This window comes from Odontomachus brunneus, unplaced genomic scaffold, assembly GCF_010583005.1.
Source record: "Odontomachus brunneus isolate Ranch 3 - 2012 unplaced genomic scaffold, Obru_v1 Obru_scaffold_051, whole genome shotgun sequence".
In the NCBI taxonomy this organism is placed as follows: Eukaryota; Metazoa; Arthropoda; class Insecta; order Hymenoptera; family Formicidae; genus Odontomachus; species Odontomachus brunneus.
This window is the reverse complement of record NW_022639501.1, coordinates 1,048,373-1,070,427: the sequence shown is the minus strand read 5'-3', so window position 1 is coordinate 1,070,427 and position 22,055 is coordinate 1,048,373. Positions and strand designations below refer to the sequence as shown.

The 22,055-nt window shown below is 41.0% G+C and overlaps 3 protein-coding genes and 1 long non-coding RNA gene across 9 annotated transcripts; 3 read left to right on the top strand and 1 right to left on the bottom strand.

Moving 5' to 3' along the window:
• The first annotated feature begins 163 nt into the window (after positions 1–163).
• LOC116845374 (DNA repair protein RAD51 homolog 1) lies at positions 164–3,036 on the top strand. Its single transcript, XM_032817959.1, has 2 exons — positions 164–521; positions 642–3,036. Exons 1-2 carry the CDS (start codon positions 432–434, stop codon positions 1,575–1,577), a joined length of 1,026 nt encoding a protein of 341 aa, XP_032673850.1. The 5' UTR covers positions 164–431; the 3' UTR covers positions 1,578–3,036.
• A 521-nt stretch (positions 3,037–3,557) lies between these two features.
• Positions 3,558–6,307, top strand: LOC116845338. Its single transcript, XM_032817894.1, has 3 exons — positions 3,558–4,024; positions 4,418–4,546; positions 4,719–6,307. The coding sequence occupies exons 1-3, from the start codon at positions 3,830–3,832 to the stop codon at positions 5,295–5,297; spliced, it is 903 nt and encodes a 300-aa protein (XP_032673785.1). The 5' UTR covers positions 3,558–3,829; the 3' UTR covers positions 5,298–6,307.
• Positions 5,512–20,346, bottom strand: LOC116845337 (arf-GAP with Rho-GAP domain, ANK repeat and PH domain-containing protein 1). Of its 6 annotated transcripts, none has more exons than XM_032817888.1 (13): positions 19,511–20,344; positions 15,294–16,669; positions 13,736–14,832; positions 11,628–11,786; positions 10,600–10,789; positions 9,898–10,030; positions 8,738–8,977; positions 8,267–8,479; positions 7,679–8,100; positions 7,177–7,416; positions 6,598–6,800; positions 6,456–6,497; positions 5,512–6,039 (listed from the first exon to the last, which is right to left on the bottom strand). In XM_032817888.1, exons 2-13 carry the CDS (start codon positions 15,996–15,998, stop codon positions 5,901–5,903), a joined length of 3,783 nt encoding a protein of 1,260 aa, XP_032673779.1. In that variant the 5' UTR covers positions 15,999–16,669; positions 19,511–20,344; the 3' UTR covers positions 5,512–5,900. The 6 variants fall into 6 exon arrangements, with proteins under 6 accessions (XP_032673779.1, XP_032673783.1, XP_032673778.1 ...); XM_032817892.1 differs by having other exon boundaries at positions 5,901–6,039; positions 15,294–16,084; positions 19,511–20,346; XM_032817887.1 differs by having other exon boundaries at positions 5,901–6,039; positions 19,594–20,346.
• On the top strand, positions 20,031–21,721 carry LOC116845339. The gene is made up of 2 exons (XR_004378232.1): positions 20,031–20,172; positions 21,380–21,721. It is a non-coding gene; the product is annotated as an uncharacterized LOC116845339 (long non-coding RNA).
• The last annotated feature ends 334 nt before the right edge of the window (positions 21,722–22,055 follow it).

Here is a 22,055-nt window from a genome sequence, read left to right as displayed (position 1 = left end):
TATTGATTGGCTGTCGCGCGGACTTTCGCCGCGCGGCAAACATTACCGCGTCCTGTGTGCAGAAGCCATTATCCGAATTCGCAGCACTGGCTTGGTTTTGTGTAACACAGAGTACGTAATTGGAAAGCATCCAATGTGTACGGGCTTTAGTTCTGCTTTATTTCATTGGTCCAATTATAATTTTTAATCCATAATTTGATACAAACATAAAGGAAGATCCTAATTGGTTATCCAGTTTCAGCTACGTATATTGCGCTTTTCTATTGGTCTAACGATTCAAACGGTTTCAAGTATACCAAAGGTAACGCGCATGTTGCTTGCGGCGGCACGTGATGTTTTGGCGCAAAATTAAGTCCGCATTTAAAGCGTCAACATCTTAACCTTAAAGTATCCTAACGACTGCCAACGACTCCGTAACAGTGTCATCCAGGATGGAAATGATCGCGTCGACAGCGACGACTGTCAATGCGGACGACGACTTAGACAATTATTCCTCGGCGAAGCTGATCAAGACGTTAGAGGTGAGTCACGTTGAACCGATTAAACACCACAATATTACGTGTATGTCATGTTTTCGTATCGCTGCATGCTCGAACATGCCCGTTTGATTTCTGTCTCGCGCATTGCTTGTGGCTGCACAGAGAAATGGTATCACGGCGGGAGACATCAAGAAGCTACAGGAAGCTGGCTTTTACACTGTGGAATCGGTGGCTTATACGCCCAAGAAACATCTCATCTCAGTCAAAGGCATCAGCGAGGCCAAGGCGGACAAGCTCCTGCAGGAGGCCTCGAAGCTGGTCAGGATGGGTTTCAGGAGCGCTACAGAGATACACCAGATGCGTTCCAACATCGTTTATGTCACCACTGGATCAAAGGAGTTGGATAATTTGTTGGGAGGTGGGATAGAGACAGGCTCCATCACGGAGATCTTTGGGGAGTTTAGATCAGGGAAGTCTCAGTTGTGTCATACTCTGGCTGTCAATTGTCAGTTGCCAGTCAGTATGGGTGGAGCTGAGGGTAGGTGCCTTTACATAGACACAGAAAATGGTTTCAGGCCAGAGAGATTGACAGCGGTGGCTGAGAGATACAAGATCAACGGCGACTCAGTCCTTGACAATGTCGCCTGTGCCAGAGCGTTCAACACCGATCACCAGACTCGGTTGGTGGTGCAAGCCAGCGCTATGATGACTGAGGCCAGATATGCCCTGCTGATCGTCGACAGTGCCACCAGTCTGTACAGAACCGATTACTGTGGCAGGGGTGAGTTGAGCGAGAGGCAACAGCACCTGGCGCGCTTCCTCAGGATATTGCTACGAATTGCGGACGAGCACGGCGTGGCGGTCGTCATAACGAACCAGGTGGTTGCACAAGTCGACGGCGCGGCCAGTATGTTCGGCGGCGACACGAAGAAGCCAATCGGCGGCCACATAATCGCGCACTCGAGCACCACGAGATTATACCTGCGCAAGGGCAGAGGAGAGACCAGAATATGTAAGATATACGATTCCCCGTGCCTGCCAGAGAACGAAGCAACGTTCGCCATTTATGCGGACGGAATCAGCGACGTGAAGGAGTGAACTTGTTCATTACACGTACACGTTATAAGCGCAATACATTATTAGGTTGTAAGCGCTGTGACGTACAGAAATATGTAAATAATGAAAGCGGTAAGCAAATCGACAGTCGAGGATGTTTCTTACGGTCTGAGAATAATCTATCGCGACTAGTCAGTTTCCTTAACGCTTCAGATCTGATTCCATAACTCACTTTAAGTTAGACAATCACATGTTGCATATGCATAAGAAAATTATATCAGACACATTTTTATATTAGATGTGTCCATTATCTCGTGTATACGAGATCACGATTAATGCAATCGTGCAAGCTTGTCTGGATAGGCCTTTAACGAGTTAAACTCTGATTAGAGTAAGTTGTGAAATTAATTGGACTTGTCTCACTGCTTATGTTTTTCTGTGCGTTATCCTCATTAAATTATTTTCTTTCATACATTAAGTATGGGTCCATAATAGATATAATATTAAGCCTTTAGTTTTATGCTTTCCCTAAAATCCCTGGCAAAAAGTGTTCTCCTTTTATTCTAATGGTTGGAATTTGGTCAACTTGTTTAAAGATTAGAGATTATGATTTTAAATAATAGGAGACGTTTTTAATAAAAAAATTATGCACATTTTGCAATTTTGCAATTATGCAATTTTGGGTTTAGAACATAAGACTGAGGGCTTCCCATACTTATTGCAGATTTAGCCGAAAGCTCTAAACTGCTCGCTGCTGCAATCTTGATTTATGATGTTGGAAGAGAGAGCAAGAGAATACATTAAAAATTATTGCAAGAACCAATATCAAAATAAATTGATATGTTCACAAAATAATACTTGCAATCAATCGAGTAAAATAGTACGAACATTTTCCTTTTACTCTAACTCCTTTTACTCTAAATTAGTAAATAGCTGTAAAGTTAAATTAGTTTATGACAAAATCATGAGAGAAGGTAAGCTATAGAGGAAGGTTGCATGTCACATTAATTTTTCGATTATTTATTGATTGAACGAAAGGCAAATTTTTAGACTGTTTTACGAGTTTACTTGATCAATTGCAAGTGTCATTTGATGAATATATTTTTTCACTTCAGCATATTTTGCAAGAACATATTTTCTCGCTTCTCGACGTCATCAATCAAGTACAATATTCGACAAGGAACTAGGAGCTTTGATACGCGTACGTTGGATATCGTTTAATTTACGTTACCATTAACGAGGGTTCCTCATCTTGTAAGGAGCATTGATAATTGGATGTAATGATAATTAGATGTAATTTAGCATAACTACGAAAGAGAAGAGAATATATGTATATATTTTTTCTAAAGATTTTATGTGCATTATAAGTGCCACTTGCAGACATTTGATGACTAAGATGACGGTCTAATTATTACTACAATGATTATAATAATTAGATTGATGTTGTCTGTCGTGGCTTCTCTTTCTTCTCGCAATAAATTGCTGATTGCTATATTTGAGAGCCGATTTCAAATTTTTTTTCCTTTCCTTTTCTTTAACTGAATTCAATGAGCTTCGAGTATTTTTCTTCTTCGCTATTCCAAGTGAAATTTTCTGGTAAAATTTGCTAAAACGAGGTATGCTTTCCTCTGGGACAGCTTACTTTCATTTCTGCTGGATGCAAACGTTAAAGCTATTCTACAATTAATAAAATAAGCGTGATCGTGAACGTAAAAGCCAATCCGAATGTTTTATTTATTGATTGTTTTATTTTGATTGATTGTTAATAATTACGACCACGCAACTGTGGAATGGACAGTTTGCACACTACGACAAGAGGCGTTTTTTCGTTTCGTAACCACGGTAGCGTGTGGTTGGTTAGTTTGGTCCACTTAACGCTCGCAACGCCGCGAGCGTCATTCTATCTTTGTTGCTCGAGGTGTTGCGATCTAAAAGAATATGCCAATAGGATGTAAGAGTTCACTGAGCGCGTAATGAGCGATTGTAGTACAGAATGAGCGCATTATATCTGCGTTTACGCATGCGTGTTACTATCGTTGTCGCGTCAGTCTGTAACCGAGCACTAGTAAGAAGACTTGGGGAAGAGTTTTCGATATTTTTTAAACACGTCGATAATCTTCATGCATGTAAATATAAAGAAAACAATATTTCGTTGGTTGTTACATTTTGAGTGACTTTAGCTCATGTAATTCTGAACAGAAAAAGTAATTGCGTCTACTTAATAAAAGTAGCTCTCAATTCGAAGCATCTCGGCTCTCAACTTTCTCTCGAGCGTGCTCTTTCAATTTGCCGGCATGTCGCAACATATGTGGTCTATGAAAGACACATTTGAATTAATTAAACGCTATAAGGCAAGTATGTTGTGGGATTCAAATCACTTGCATTATAGAGATAAAACATTAAGAAGCAAAATGATCAACAATATCGCATCAGCTATGAACGTCTCGCCAAAGGAGGTTGTTAGAAAGTTGCACAATTTGAGGTGTCAGGTGAGCAAATGGTAGTTGAAGATCTTTGTAAAGAAACTTTAGATATATTTGTGTTTTCTATTGCTGAGCTGACTGCACTAGTTTGCACTAGTTCTCTTCTCACCCTTTTTTTTTTGTTAACAAATCTTAACTGTATACCTGTTTCTTTTTGAGTTCTGTAGCTGTATACATTAATTAAGCGATAAAGAACAGAACTTTCATAAAATGCTCTGTTACTTGTATATTATTTTAAATCTGCCATATATATATGTATGTTGAATATATATATATATATATATATATATATATATATATATATATATATATATATATTGTTTTTTCTTCTAAATTTATATATTCAAATATAACTATTTGCTAAAATATGTACATTTTAATTTTTGTTGCTTATTTTAGTTAAGTGAACAAATAAGGAAATCAAAAAGTTATGTGGGATTTAAAGGCAAAATTCATACCAGTAACTGGTGCTATTTTTCAGCAATGAAATTTTTACTACCAGCTATAAATAACGCACATAGAATTAAAGTAAGTTGTGACATATATATATATATATATATATATATATATATATATATATATGCATAGATGTATAAACAATTGAGTAGTGATAATATAGACAATTCTTTAGGTAGAAATTAGAATAATTTCATTTTATTATATTGCATAAATTGTATTTATTATTTTATATGTTCAACAGAAACTAATGGAAGAAGCAGATTCTGAAGAAAAGAATACAGAAGAACATGGAAATTTGGAGGAAGTAGAGGAAAAATATGAGACAATTCCTGCAAAATTTTTAAGCGATACCTATAATGAGGAATTGAAACATTCGTTGATGTTTTTACCTAAAATACCAGAGGAAGAAAGGAATGCAATGGAATTTGACGGGTTAAAAGAAACATATGAGAAGAAGAGTCATGACAAATATGTAAATTTCGGCTACAATGAAGAACTGACACATTCACTGCGAATCGTACCGAAGAACGATGATGATAGGTTCGGCGAATATGTGGCGTTAGAATTACGTGGTTTGCGTTCTGATATGAATAAGAGAAGATTAAAGAGCGAGATTAGAAAAGCAATATGCCGCATTGTCGATTTCGACGAAGCCAACATTTTAGCCTCGAACGTGCAATCTGAACATTTATTCCCGAACGTGCAGTCTGAACCTTTATTCCCGAACGTGCAATCTGAACCTTTATTCCAATATACACCGTCTTCCCCAAAATGTTCACAGATATGCGAGATAACTAATGTTAAATCCGAAAATGCATAAATAATGCAAGTAGAATAATTAAAGATTCGAGACTTCACTAATTTATAGGCTTAATTGCAATTTGTAAGTAAAAAATTTTGTATCTAATTTATGCGGGTGTGTAGTTTCTATGAATAAGTTCACGTGGAATATTGTAAAAAATGATTTGAATCATACACATCATCAATATGCACATCGTGTGTATGTGTACACACACACACACACACACACACACTATGTTCAACATATATTTATTATAAAATATCGTACATATATCGCTATATCGTACATTATCTTACCGTAATATTTTATTAACCTTTCTACAAATGGCGTGTTTTACATGGTCGTTAGTTAACGATAATATTGATCAACGTTCACAGCATCGTCGATACGCAAACGCGGTTCGATTAAGCGTTAACGTAGACGCTTTTGAAGCGAGATCAAATATCCCTAAGATATAGCGCGTGTGTAAAGAGACTATAAGATGTTAAATTAATCAGTTCTATTGAATCGACTGTGGAATACTGTATGTACATTCGCGTGGAATCTTACGATTCTCATGGTAAAAATTATCATCTGATCACTTTGGAAATGTTAAACGACTTTTAATAACAGAATAATCAGTCATGGATCCATGAGGTTCACCGCGGAAGGACGAAGATTCAATTGATATTCGCCGAAAAGCATGGCTGCTAACCATCTGTACTGGTCGTCCTTGGACGTACCCGCCAAAGTATTCCCGAAATACGGGCTGTCCTTACATCTGGAAGAGAACGAACAAACTTAAAACACTCATCCTATTTTTCAGAAACATCAAAGCGTATACTTAGAGTATTAGTATCAATGAATTATTCAATAAGTGGAGAATTTTGATATTAGTGTCAATTAATTTTAATAATTGAAGAATTCTGGTCCATCCATAAAATCAGCTGATAATTATTGTGGGGCAGCCGATATTTAAAAATCATCTAATAATCGTTATCGCTGATTTAAAAAAAAAAAACTAGCTGATAATTGTTATGGGCAAGCGACAAAAATATCGATCAACAAATAATCATTATTGTATAATTTAATGTATATAAATCATAACGGTTACGGTCCCTGATTCTGGAATATCACGAAGTTTTAATGATTGGAAAATTATGTTCATCAACATTAATATTTGCAATATGTCCTTACCTTGTTGGTTTTTTGTTCTTCATTATGAAAGTGATGGACCAGCTATATGTCAAAAAGAAGAAAATATACGGTAATAAGTATGTTAATAATTTTATGACAAATAAATATTTTATATGATCAATTTGTTCTACACTGTATTTACCCCATCTGCGGGTTGCGTTTCGGTTCATGTCCCAAATACCAAATTATATCTTCTATCTTCCACTCGTGGAGTTTCACCGAGTACACTTTGTCCTTATAGCAACACAACTTCGCCTGATTGAACTCGAAATGGTACGTCCTCAGGTTTTTCGTCCTGGTATCAGCGAACTTGAGCTCCCCCGAGGTCGTTATGGGCGGCTTCACCTACACATAGCAGAGGGAATAAGGAGAGAAAACAAGATACGGAGATAGATAGACGTAGGAAGAAAGAGAGAGATGGGAAAAACACAATTAACTTCAATTGAACTGTATCCTGTTTTCGCGACGCGCGGAACACATCTTTCTACCCGCTTCTGCCTCGCGCAACTTGATCCGTGCGCGCAAAAGCGTGACAGAGCTCGCGCTCGTGTACAACCTTGAACCCATGTCACGTCGGATACTATAAATTTAGATCGTGGGAACTGCAGCACGCGCTTGTACGCGCAGTGTGGAAGTATGTGCTTATTGTGGCGAACGATTAATTGCTAGGATACAACGCGCGTGTCCCACACGTTCCTTTCTTTTGTATCATAGCACGCACCAGAGGCACGATGTCCTTGTACAGTCGGTCTTTCTTGAGGACTAGAATGTTGTCTTTCCTGTCTTCCGGATCCCAATATCCCCACCTCGCCGCTGTCTCTAGGACACGCTCGTTGTGATGCAACGGTCGCTCCAGTGCGCCGGACAGCGTGTACTCCTCTAAACACAACTCGTGAGCTGGTAAGTTGGCTTTCTCGCCAAGTTCTCGGCATACGTCGAAGGCAGTCTTCTGAGGTCCGATCTAATCACAGAAGTAATTGTTTTAATATTTTTTGTTTATATTTTTTGTAAATGTTTTTGTATTTTTTGTTTATAGTTGTTTCAGTTGAATAACCGCCGCTAAATAAATTTCCTGCCATGAACAATATGCGAAACACTAACAAATATATCAATAGTTAAGTCGAGAGTACTAAAAATAAATTCCAATGAACAAAATAATGATAGTATAAAAGTTCGTCTAAATGATTTAAATGAAAGGAGCCCTTTGAGGCGAGGAACCTTACGGTGACGTTCACACATTCCCCATTCGGCGACAAGATATATATCCACATCTTCAAATCGCCCGAGGGCGCAGCCCGCGGGCCGTTGTTGGACACGTGATGCTTCTCCAGAACCTCTAGCATCTTCGCCTCCTTAGCCAACTCGGCCGGCGACAGCTGGTAGAGTTTCGGATACAACCTGATGAGATCGCCGATGACCTTGGTCTCGGCGCGGTTCCATTCCTCAGCGCTGTTCTCACCCGCGTGCATCAACGTGGGGCCCCAGACTGCGGACAGGTTCTCTACAGTCATCAGGTTTCTGGCGCTCTGCTGACTGAGGCCGTGCAAGTGCGCCAGAATTCGCCTCAGCGTCGCCGACGTTACAGGATTGAGGATGGACAGTAATTTCTGATAAGTCGCTACTCTGTTCTCCTCGCTGGTCGATTCTGCAAAAAATAGAAGAGATAAATACCCGTCATAGGGAATAACGCGTTACACAGTAACTTTCCAATCCTAATGCTTATATTTTATTTTCCTCTTCTATTCATTTCATAGATTGTACTTCTATTCTGTTCTAGATTTATTGCAATAAGAAGGCGAATTTCTTCATACCTACGGCGAGGCAGAGTCGATCGTGAATATTAGCCGGGAACAATGGGTCCGGTAAATCGCGTAGGAACCTCCTGAGAACAGTGGCGACATCGTGCTCCGTGTACGAGTTCCGTGTGATTTGCGTGGCCCACGCGTCCTTCCTGAAAGCCTCCAGCAGTCTCACTACGGCACTGCTCGATCCGCTGCGACGATAAATGCCCTCTGACATCATGCCTGAAAGATAAGGGAGTTATGAGAAATACATCTCATAAGTTATAACTGTACGACGTCGCGCACGCAAACACAATCGGAGGCACGTCGAGGAACTTGAACACGATTGATTATCGCGTAGGGTGTTCTGTTTTCGCTTCGTTCTCGCACGACCAACGGCTACGCAAGTTACCGTTTCGTCGCGCCGCATCGCGGCACGCGACTCAGCGTACTCGGACAATTATTTTTCTCCGAAGTCCCAAGAGATGACTCATTAATTACCGTGCGCGTAGATAAAGTTGACGCATTTGTCTAGGATGACCGGCACGTTGTCCTGCGTGATCTGCTGCTGGTCTAAGGCGGGACCGCAATTTGTAGCGGCCTGATAAAGCGCGTGTCGCCAAGCGAGTGCCTCGTTTTTCGCCGGTGTGGCGATGTGCAAGGCGCCGCTGCCTCCCGCGTCGACAACTACCACAGGAACGAGTCCGCATCCGCTAATCGGTCCTTCCTGTTCCCGCAACACTGCAATCAAACGTCAAATGAATCAGTCGTGATCGAGCAACTTAGCTCATCGTCGCGTTCGCTGTAATTGCCAATGTAATTATGTGGGATGCGCAAAGAGCTGTTCGTCGCGTTTGAATCGCGCGTAACGACAGTTCCTCCGACTTCTCTTTGGCGAAAACGGTCCTCCGGAATATAATATCGGTGCACTTGTGCAAAGTAGGACACGTCTGCTGTATAAGCAAGACGACGCGAGTTTTTATTTTAGCGAGTCGTATCGGTATTGAGTCATTGATAAGACGATAATCAGACTCGTGTACAATATAACGAGGCCATGTCTTTCGTCTATCAGTAATCGTGGTTTGGAGAGAAAGATTAATTGGTACATAATGATAATCTCAAAAACTAGTATCAACGTTTATCTCGGAACGAAACTCTGTTCACTCTATTCGAACTCTATTCGTTCACGGATTTAAGTTTCTAAAAGAGAATCTAAAAGTTGTATTTGTTTCAGACGCCTCTTAAATTTCTATATATCTAAGACGAATCTTAGATATTTGTGCTTTCTAGAAATGAACGTGCTAAAAAGTGCAACAAACGTATATTTATATCTTATATAAAGGCTCGTCTACAATACGCAGAGTGAGTTTGGCGTAAATTAAAGTGAGAATTAAAAATAATTCATTTCGCCCACGCGTTTATGCTTTCTCTTCGGAAAGTATTACAAATATATCAGAAGTATTTATTTTAAGTGAGAGAAATACTTTCAGTGTAAAGAGGCTAAAGTATATGGACGTAAGTGAAATAAATTACTTTTATTTCTTACTCCAACTTTTATATCAAACTTACTCTGCGCGTATTGTAGACGAGCCTTAATTATATCTATATTTATATCTTAAACTTTTAACCCGTTTCTAGTTGCTTCTAGTCGTAACACTTACCGATGCAACGGGCTTTTCGCAGATCTACTTGCTCAAAGTTCACGGCGAATGCAGGTTCAGAGGATTTCGTGTAAATTAGGTTCCTTTGTTGCAACAAGAGCCAAGCTGAGAACCACGTTCCTGTTACGCCTTCCTGAAGAAATGTACTAGATATATAATACATGGCATGTAAGAAACTTACATCCCACGTTTCTGATTTTTTTCGAGAAGGGCAGGTCAATAGTCAATTACCAACAATATGAATAAAGAAATATTCAGGACGATCGCGAAATTGTAGCAAAAGAATTTGCATGTCAGCGTTTCCGCTTACGCAAACAACTCGTAACGCGCGATTGGAATTTGCGAAAGATCAAACAACATGCTTCAACAAGACCAGTATCGCAATTCGTGCATTATTAAGCGATATAAAATTCTAACATACCTTAGAAGATGATCGAGGCAAGCTTGCAAATTTATTATAACATATTAATCTGAGGTTCTGATGTGAAAAAACGCAAGAATGATCGATTTCACATTAAAAATTCATCAAATCGTTGCAAATTACATTTACTGTTGCGCTATTTTGTTTTTCCTTCGCGGTAGAATTCCTCTTATTTTATCCTAATATTGTATTCCTCTTACTTTATGCTAATATGCTTGTTATTTTATACTAATATCTCACAGAAACCACTCGTATACAAATTGTATTGCGGTTTTGCGTACCTTCAGGTAAGTCCAACCTGCCTTGGTGAATTCGGCGGTGTACTTTGTGGGGAAGACCGGTGTGGTAGCCTCGAGAATTCTCTGGGCCCAGATTCGCCTCTCGGCGACGCTTTTCGCGTAGAAAACGTGCACGGCCGGTCTGTACTCGCCGTTAATCGCTATGCAATGCACCGTCTCGCCGTTCATGGTCCTGCACATTCCGAAATTACCTTCATCAAGTAATCGTGACGACCCGACAAGCAACTCGCATATGTGTGCCAGCCGATTACCAGCTGCGTGATGAGTCAAATGGAAGTAAAGATAGAGAGTGTTAAATATGGATTAAAAGTGCGGTAGGAGTGAAAAAGAGGCTGCTCATTAACGAGAATTCGTGAATTTCGAGATTTGCACAGAATGAATTTATTAGAAAAAAAAAGTCAGTAGTAAGGCGAGACTTTGGATAGTCATACGAGGAATAATTTATCATTCCGGCGTGACCAAGGTCAGGTCGTTACGCTCGAGATGCGATCTTCTCTCGTGAGATCCTTTTCTTCTCGCTCAACAAAGAGGACCTTGAGACAGAGGTCTTGTAGAGAGAGAGAAAGAGAGAAGAAAAGAAAAGAGAGAGAGAGAGAGAGAGAGAGAGAGAGAGAGAGAGAGAGAGAGAGAGAGAGAAACACAGAACGACTGCGAGGAGTCCCTTGTCGTTGATACTTTGAGATGTAAATTTATTTTCCGAGTAGAGTGAGTCACCCTATTATCCGGTACAATCAGCTACCGAATCCAAGTCGCGATTAGCATCCGCTTACTTGTTGCCGCGAATAAATGCGGGACATTTGGAACGACCTGTGCAATAAGTAGTCGCACTATTCTATAGATTTCTATATTTCTCTCAGTAGATTTTCAATGGATATTGAATAAAACCTTGGAAGAAGAGCTTATATTCCAACGAAAAAAAACGCGAGGCGAAATCTCTCGAAGCGAAAGATCAGCACAATGCGGTGCGTCCACTATGTTTATAAAGTTTCGGGGTGAAATAACAGACTCACTTGACGTCCTGCAGCAGATGAATACTATGTATTGCCTCCAGTTCCGCGGCTTCCTTCAGTGTAGACATACTCTTGTCCGTGTAGAACGATAATTTCCGATCCATCAATACTGCTGCTCTCGGCACGAGGTCTTTGGCCCTCTCGATACCCACACCAGATCTGCACGTGGAATATCGACAATTAACACGCTGATTCATGCATTTGCAGCCGGATAGAATATCATAAAGGCCAAGTCACACTAGTTGTTGTTGTTGATAATACTTGGTCGTGGAACTTACTTTATTGACCGCATTAGAGTAATAAACCAAATGAAAAGTTAAAACTGTTAAAGATATATATTAACGATTGTTCAAAACTGTTTGCCGGAAATGCGAACAAACTTCCAATGTTCCTTCCCAGATAACAAGGTGATGTCTAAAGACGTCAATAAGATGTCATTAAGATGTCATAGACGTCTTAATGATGTTTTTAGACGTCACCTTGCTACCTGGGTTGAAGATCACCCCGTTGCGTTCGAAAACTATTTGAGAAATGATGGGAGGCCAGTTAATTTCAGCTTTAATAAGGCCGATCCTCAATAAGTCCGATTCTTTACAGTATCGCGCAAATCACACTAGCAATTGACGATTGACGATTAACGATCAAAGATTGGAACTTGATCAATTGGAACAAAGCAAGCCAAGGCAAGCAAGCTGAAGCTCGTTGATTCGTCAAAATGTAATCTTTAAAATCATTAATCGTCAATTGCTAGTGATTTGGCCTTAAGCTTGCATATCCTAGGTCTAACCCAAACAACACAAATTCTCCAAAAAACGTTCTAAGGACATTTTTAGGACGAAGGGATATCATCAGAATATTTTTAGGACATCCTTTAAAGGTGTGAGCTGTCTGGAAATAGCTAATATCCAATAAGTTGATTAAACCTTTTACACTTTTAAGGCCCATTTATGAAGGCCGTAACCGTTAACTTCCCAAGGAGCGCCAATACGCGTTTTTAATGCGCATTCAACTGCATTGGCTTCGAAACTGCATTAATTGTGTGTAATAATATATTTACACATTTCGTAACAAGTTCTATAAAATAAATAAATAATTTTTTACGTGATACATCGTCAAACAACCATTATTGTTTGCTTACAAAAGATCTGTTCTTTTTCGTGAGATTTCCTAAACTGATGTATTCTGATACAAAAAGTTAAAGTTTTTTTCTTTTTAGTAGCTGTACTAGTTTAAGAAATTTATGCACACTGAAGCATAAGAATGAGTGCTTTTTATTGAAAAGTTCCAGTTGGAAACCCAACTGAGATTCCTACTGGGTATTTCGCCTAAGTTTCCTAGATGGGTTTCCCTGGTAAAAAAAGTTGATAGAGAACGATAGAATAAAATTCTATCATTCTATTGTTTTCTGTCGTTTTGAATATAGATTTTAGTTCGTGAATATACAAATGTGAATAGTATTTTATCATATACAATACGTATCGTCTGTGCTGTATGGGTTGTTTTTCAAACATTATTTTTTATTAAATCAATAAAAAATAATGTTGGAAAAATAACCCATACAGCACAGACGTTTGCAGCAACATTACTGCAACGTTTCAATATTGTATATTGCAATGTAATGTTGCAGAAACATAAATTGCAAAGATACAATTCGCAAAATACCAGCAAACAAGGTACGTGAAAATATTTTTTTGAATGCGTTGCCATAATGCACATTAAATGCGAGTTTAATGTGGGACAAATATGCGTTTTTAATGTTAATTAAAATGCACATTTAAAGCGTATTGTACACGCATTGGCGCTTCTTGGGTAGTGTGCAACGGGCATTAAGTGTAAAAGTATAAAAAGTGTATGCAATACGAACAAACCTATAATTACATTAAGATGACGAGAAAATGATTATGAATCATAATTAGAAAGCGAGTTTTTATAGTCGTTTTTTCATTATTTTGATGTTGTCATTTTCTGTTTTACCTGAGTATTTACTTCAAACTTATTATCTTTCGATTTTTTTCAAGAGCTAATTATAAAATAGAGCGCGATTAAAATTCCGTGGCTGTGCAGACTCAAATACACATCTCTTTCGCTCGCCCAGGTTTGCTTCTTACCTATACACCATTCCCCGGTGTGTGACCTGATTATGGGGGGCGTTGACCTTTGGTCTCTCCATTCGTGGCGATCTCGGAATGGATTCACCGATATGTTCACGAGTCCTGGACAAAAATTTACTACCGGTCTTCACAAAACTGATCACATTGGGCTTGATGGCATGCACCGCGGACTCTTGGCGCAGTTTCCTGAGCTTCTGTATCACACTGACTTTGCGGTGATCCTCGGCGATCCTGACACCGGACGAAGGACTGGTAACATTGCCCTCAACATTATTGACAGGTGTCGCTGTCGTCGTAGCACTCACAGCCGGTTTGGAAGACGTCAGAGACGAATTGTCTACGGGATTCTTCAGGGTAGGCTTCCTGGGAGGCACCGCAGGCTGCTTCTTCGTCACCAAGTGCGCCAGCTTCGGCAGCAGAGGTGGATTTTTACTGGAAACAGTCTTATCGGGTTGCTCTACGCCTTCCACTTCGTCGTATTCATTTTTGGGGAGAGAATCGAACCTCTTGGGCGGCTCCGGAGGGGTCAAACTGACGCCAGGATGCGTCGGGTCTTCTTCCTCGTGTTCCTCCTCAACGTCGATGCTCTCGTGAAGCTCCAAGGTGCTGCTGGCTCTGCTGGACGAATCGTTAGTAGCCAACAATGCCTCCAGCAGCATTAGGTCGTTATTCTCATAGTTGCTGTAGACGTTTTCGTCGGGAGTCCTCGCGAACGGGTCGAACTCGAAGAGCAGGGACTTGCTGCTCTGCTGCCTGGTGTCCGAGGGACTCGTCAGAGACGGCTGCCAGCTCTCGACCTTCGGTGGTAGCAGATTCTCGTAGATGGAATTCTGGATAGAAGCGTGGCTCTCGTTGGACGCGTAAGAGGTTCGATCTATCGTCGATACTCCTCTTTCACAAGACTTCTCCAGGCTTTCCTCCTCTATGCTGGACACCTTATCGATTTCATCGATGGTCTCGGGCTTCGCGCTAGGCGTGGTGTCGTAAAAAGTCCAAGAATCTGACCGCGCCAACTTCCTGGACGTCTCGGACTTGTCTTGCGACAGACTAACGTTGATGTCAGACAAGTTTAAGCTTTGGTCGGAATCGCTATCCTGAATACGAAGGAAGGATGCGAGTAAGATAAAAAGTAACGAATGCTATCTAGTCGAAAATCGAAACGGTCGCGTAGCTTGCTGGAAACTGACTAAACCATTTACATTTCTCCTGAATCCTCCAAGTGGACCCTAATTAGCTTATAATGACTGTTTCATTTTCGACTAGATAATGTCAGGAAAGAAGCGCAAAGATAATTCAAACTTAACAGGAAGGTTATTCACAACGGAAGCGATACTTGCGTTATCGCTAATTATATAGCGATTTTAGCACACGGCTAAATATAAAAATTGAATTGATAAATTATCAAAGAATACAGTAGATTAAACACAGAATTTGATATTTACAACGGAATGCCGAAATAAAGCCACTTCCGCTCGTTGATATCGAGAAATGTCGCGATAATAATAGCAATAACTAAGGGATTGCGTGAGAGGTAAGCAATCTGCGGCGGTTTTACCTGATTTCGCGCTAAACTGAGGAGATTGAACGACTCGGGGAAGTCCCGCTCGACTTTGTCGGACACCGTCGAGCTGAGAGTGTCGTATCGGCCGCTGCTTCCCGATATGACGGACTGCAGCTCGTCGTAGATAGACTCGTCCGGAAGCGGGGGTGGCGGATAAACCGGGGGCGGCGGACTGTGCCTGGCGTCGGACAGATCCTCTTCGTTCTTCACGCTCCTCAGATTGCCGCTGAGCGGACTGTAGAACGAGATGCTGCTGAAAATGTCGTCGGCCGGCATGGACACGCATCTGTCCTCCTCGACCGGGTCCTTGAGCTTCTTCGCGCCGGCCTGACTGACGTCGTCCTGGTTCAAGGACGACAGCCTGCGGGTCAGCAGGTTCTTCACTGACCTCTCCAGCCGGATGCTGGCGTTCCGCGTGCTGGAGATCATGGCGCGCCCCTTCACCGTCATCTTCTCCGAGATCTCCTCCTTCAGCTGGCGCGAACTCGTGCTGAGGCTGCGAAAGAACTCATGGTTGCCGCGCTGGCTCTCATTGGTGCCGGTCGACTTCAAGTCGTCGCTCTTCTCTGACTGACTGGACTCGCTAGTGGGACTGCTGGAGCGAGCCGGCGGTAAGGTCGGTGGGATTCTTCGGGGCGCCGGTATCGGCCTGTTATCGGTCAGGAGAGACCGTGGCTTTGGTATCGGCTTCGTCGCCATTGTGGCAGCGAGATTCTTCCTCGAGCCCGTGTCTTTTCAGGAAGAGAAATTCTCTGCTTCTATGCTTTGATATCGAGCCATTGATTCTGAAACGTATGAGAGTTCTCCCTTTGCTGCGACAAATGTAGCTTTCCGACTCATAGATTTCTCCAAGATAAGACTATCAAGCGTTGTTTTCTTTTTCATCTTCTAGTTAGTTTTTTGCATCTTCTAGTTATCAGGAAGACGAGCATTTGTGAGAGCGTAGCGTTTCCTCCGAGCTGCGTTCTCAGGCGAGAGCCGCGTTTTCCGAGCACCGTTATTTACTGAGCTGTTTGCTTGCAGGATTAATCAAATTGCTACTTCCCCACTGGATGCGTGACGAACAACGAGCGGCGCAAACGGAAAGGAAATTATGAATTGTCGACTAGAACCGTTTCGCGGACTGTGACTCATCGGTCCGAAAGCCGATACCGACGCCCATAGTTTCCGGCTTCTATTTCAACTGACCGGTGAGTATATCACGTCTATTGTCCGGTATCTGCACTTTAATTCCGTGCTGCATCTAACGTCGCTCCATCCTTTTCAGTTGCGTCTTTTGCGTTTAAAGTGAAAGCGTGTGCAAATAATATCATGCAAAAATTAACGAATCCACCAAGCAATGGCACGCTTTCGTTAATTTCGTTAAATGCCTGAAATACCGAGGAGAGAGACGGAGTGTTATTCATTTTTTCACTTTTTCAGTTGTCGTGGATTGTTTTACACAGGGAAGAAGGGAAGAAAGAGCGTGGCTATAAAGGTTTCTTATCGTGAAGCAGAGAAGCACCGCGCTTGTTCAAATAAAAATCCAATGAATCATTACTGACAGTGTCATCAACAAAACACCAACAGGCCTATCGGCTTCCTGAAGGAGGATTGATCTGTAGTGAGGTGCGATAAATCCGTTATCTCCTCTGGTTGTAACATTTCCAAGATAAGGAAAGAAGTTCGTGAATATCTCAGCTATTAGAGTGAATGAGAAAGTGGAGCGTTGAGGCCATGGACCGTGACTTTAGGTAAAGCGAGTTGAAAGCTTCGACAGCGATTTAATGCTTCTCGAGCGATTTAATGCTTCTCTGAAATTAAGCATTAGCGAGCATATTCGTGTATTTTAGATGTCGAGCGAAATTTCAATTTATTCGTTTGATATATTGCTTAATTACGTAACTGAAAATTATTTAATTATATAAGACGAGATGCGCTTGAGTCACACGGGACAAACTCTTTGAAACATGCAGTTCATTATGTAATGCTTAGAAAGTATAGCGCCGTTATAATTAATACACACATAATGCGAGTTTCACAATACGGCTCGCGAACAAGTTGCAGACATTTCGCGCGCACTGTCACTAATTATTATTATATCAGGAAACCTGCATACAGCACGGTCTGCTATCGTGCCTTGTGTACTAGGGAAAGCATTTTTACAAACCATATCGCGAAATCATTATTAAATGATACCGTTAGCACTAATACAACTAATCCGGAGTCGATCTTCACATAAAATGAATTTCGTGAAAAAAAATACACGTTTTGAAATTTTTATTTCAAGCAACGGGATCGACAATAATTTCCTCGAGGAGCATTAAAGACGAATTATATATTAATTACGTTACAATTAAAGCGTTCAAAATATTGAAAGGATGTGATTCCGTCAAATTGTATTTTTAAGCAATCGGAAAGCTCCTCGAGGAAATTACTGTTGATCCCGTTGCTTGAAATAAAAATTTCAAAACGTATATTTTTTCACGAAATTCATTTTATGTAAAGATCGACTCCAGATTAATCGTATTAATGCTAATGGTATCATTTAATAACGACGTCGCGATATTGTTTGCAAAAATGCTTTCCGATTTGCAAACAATATCGTGACGTCATTATTAAATGATACCGTTAGCATTAATACGATTAATCTGGAGTCAATCTTTATATAAAATGAATTTCGTGAAAAAAATACACGTTTTGAAATTTTTATTTCAAGCAACGGGATCGACAGTAATTTCCTCGAGGAGCATTAAAACGAATTATATATTAATTACGTTGCAATTAAAGCGTTCAAAATATTGAAAGGATGTGATTCCGTCGAATTGTATTTTTAAGCAATCGGAAAGCATTTTTGCAAACAATATCGCGACATCGTTATTAAATGATACCATTAGCATTAATACGATTAATCTGGAGTCGATCTTTACATAAAATGAATTTCGTGAAAAAAATACACGTTTTGAAATTTTTATTTCAAACAACGGGATCGAGAGTAATTTCCTTGAGGAGCATTAAAGACGAATTATATATTAATTACGTTGCAATTAAAGCGTTTAAAATATTGAAAGGATGTGATTCCGTCAAATTGTATTTTTAAGCAATCGGAAAGCTCCTCGAGGAAATTACTGTCGATCCCGTTGCTTGAAATAAAAATTTCAAAACGTGTATTTTTTCACGAAATTCATTTTATGTAAAGATCGACTCCAGATTAATCGTATTAATGCTAATGGTATCATTTAATAACGACGTCGCGATATTGTTTGCAAAAATGCTTCCCGATTGCTTAAAAATACAATTCGACGGAATCACATCCTTTCAATATTTTGAACGCTTTAATTGCAACGTAATTAATATATAATTCGTCTTTAATGCTCCTCGAGGAAATTACTGTCGATCCCGTTGCTTGAAATAAAAATTTCAAAACGTGTATTTTTTCACGAAATTCATTTTATATAAAGATTGACTCCAGATTAATCGTATTAATGCTAACGGTATCATTTAATAATGACGTCACGATATTGTTTGCAAATCGGAAAGCATTTTTGCAAACAATATCGCGACGTCGTTATTAAATGATACCATTAGCATTAATACGATTAATCTGGAGTCGATCTTTACATAAAATGAATTTCGTGAAAAAATACACGTTTTGAAATTTTTATTTCAAGCAACGGGATCGAGAGTAATTTCCTTGAGGAGCATTAAAGACGAATTATATATTAATTACATTGCAATTAAAGCGTTTAAAATATTGAAAGGATGTGATTCCGTCGAATTGTATTTTTAAGCAATCGGGAAGCATTTTTGCAAACAATATCGCGTTATTAAATGATACCGTTCCTAATACGACTGATCCGGAGTCGATCTTTACATAAAACGAATTTCGTGAAAAAAATACACGTTTTAAAATTTTTATTTCAAGCAACGTGATCGACAGTAATTTCCTCGAGGAGCATTAAAGACGAATTATATATTAATTACGTTGCAATTAAAGCGTTCAAAATATTGAAAGGATGTGAAATTCCATCGAATTGTATTTTTAAGCAATCAGGAGGTGAATAGTCGTTACATTCACGTTATTCATTTAGTTTATCGAAAATTCTTTAAGATATTGCATTACTCATATCGCTCAAATTACTTTTGGAGCGGAAAGAAAATGAAATCTCCCCAAAGTCACGTCCTTTCGACGTTGAGAACGTTGCGACTGTTGAATTTCATGAGACACACACTTGATGATTACGCTCTAGGAATGGAAGTCGTCACGTTGTCCGGAGACTACGAATCCGCTGTTCTACGCAGGTCAGAGACCCACCTGGTCGTTGCCACTGTCACGGTACTGCTCTCCCTTCCTGCCCTTCTTCCTCTCGATCTACTGCTCCCGTTTCCTTCCCGTGAGTCGGTCTCGACGGTATTTTTATTCCGATCACAGAACTCACGCTTATACTCTCGTATAGGAGATCTCCTTCGGGTCGTCTCTATGCGGGTCAACACGAGTATTTCTCAATCAACGTGACGTCTGCCCCGATGTAGGTCCGTCGCTACTTCTTTCACTATCACGTGAGTCATTATTATTCGCGCGCACGTACATGTGTCGTGTAATCTGTGATATTTTATGCATTTGCACGAATGAATCATGCAGCCCGCGGCTGAAATTACAACTATAGCACGAGACCGTGAAAAGAAAGCGAGCGTCGGAGCTGTGTGAGCTAAAAATAAAAGAAAGAAAGGAGGAGGGTGACGAAAGATTCGCGTCATTAATTCGCCGGTCTTAATTCAGCAGGATTCAAACACCCCGCCGTTATTCGAGGCAGCGGCAAGGAGGGGCAAGAGAGAAATAGAGAAGAGCCAAGAGAGTTCATCGCATCGGCAAGATCCTCGGAACGAAAGTCCAGTATGTATTGGCCGTGAGCGTTAATAAGTTAAAGAGACACTTCGCGCCCGCGGCAACGAGCGGAGAAAGACGCGCGCGCGCGCGCGAGCGCAACCGCTGACACATCGAGCTGTGCGCGCACACACACGCGCGCGCGCGCGCACACATACACGCGCGCGCGCAACAAACACGCCAGAGCGACCATAGATTTTACAGTTTGCCTGCGCAGGTCTCTCCTTTCTCTTCGTAGAGCTCTACGTGCGCTCACGGAGCATGTTTCTGGGATGCTGCGAGTTCCGGAATCTCGGGAGCCCGTTCTATTCCTGCGCCGCCGGGCCCGGATTTCGCGCAGAACGTTCGCGGAGAACGTACACGCTCGCGATGTAAGAGAGACAAAAGTGGTGGCGCGATAAGATAAAGGCAGCGCGGGCCAACGCGGTCGTCACGCGAACTGGCGCGTCGGCTCGACGGCGCGGCTCATGCCTTTGCACTGACGGCACTGACGCTACTCCGCTCGCGTCACCTACACGTCGCTCTCTTCTCGCCGCCGCTGCTGCTGCTGCTTGAGAGGGGAGAGCGGACGGAGGAGAGGTGGGGAGGGGCAGGCCAACGCCACCAATTGCAGCGTACGCCGATGCAACTGCACGCGGTTGTGCCGCGCCGTTGCAGTCGCCGTTGGCTGCGATAAACAGCGCGTAAGCGCATTCTCTCTTGCGATCGGGCCGCGACGTTAGATACTGAAATTAAATCGTCTTTAATGAGACGTGCGAGCGCGATACTCCGCGACAGGCCGATCGCAAATAAACACATTGTCCTACAAAGGATATTTTAATGAAACCTTTATTAAGACTTTTATCGTGCCACAGCCGAATAATGACTTTGGCTATACAAACAGGTAAACGTCTCCCCGTCTCGAGGGTCCTCCATGCAGATGCAACGATGTATCACTTGTGAAAAATGCTCGTAAGGTCGCACGTAAACTCCTCACGTTGCGGAGAAACGTGTTCTACAATTGTGTTTCTAAATTATAATTAATATTTCTACTGATAACGAGAGAACGTCGGCGTCTCGTTTGCGGCTCGCGCGATTGCCTGGGTATGATTTGGTACTTTTACTCGCGACATCTCGTCGGTTGACTCGATCGAATCAATCGTATTAAGATTTCTTTGGGGAGGAGGGAGGTATCTATAAAATTTCGATAAACAATTCTTTTCTTCTTCTTTTTCAGGGAAAGAGCGCGTCGGTTGCACCTGCACTGTCGAGCGACTTGCACGGGTATCTCTACTATCTTAAATCACAATGGTGACGACAAGTTTAACTATTTATTTCGTTAGTTAGTTCCTTAAGATTGATCGTTACATATAAGCAGGTACGCACACACGCACGCACACACGTGTTATGTTACCGTATACATGGACACGCGACGGAACGAGCCGTTTGATCGTCGATGATCCCGCAATAATTAATGCAACGATACAGTCGACGATTTTTGTGGACGGTGCTTAACAGACGACGCGTCTGCGTTAAGAAAGGTGAAGAGGAGAAGGCAAAAATATACAAGTGTTAGAAATTTTTGTGTAAGTTACTCGCCTGCTTTGCCTGTTAATCCTCTACAACCAAACTCCTTTGATTGCCTTTAAATAATTGACATTGAATAATTCAGAGATAGTCAAATTTTAATTTATAAATATTTCACTACTTTTAAAGGAGAAGTATTCTAACTTATAAGAAATAGGAACTAATAGGTACTATAAACAGATTATTTAGTAGCGATATTATTGCTTTAAAGTCGTAATGATATGCAATGGCGAACAAACAAAATCAAACTTCACATGGAGAGAATATTGCATTTCTTTTTTATAAAAATTCTTTTCCATACTACGTTTTTAGTGGTCCAAAAAAAT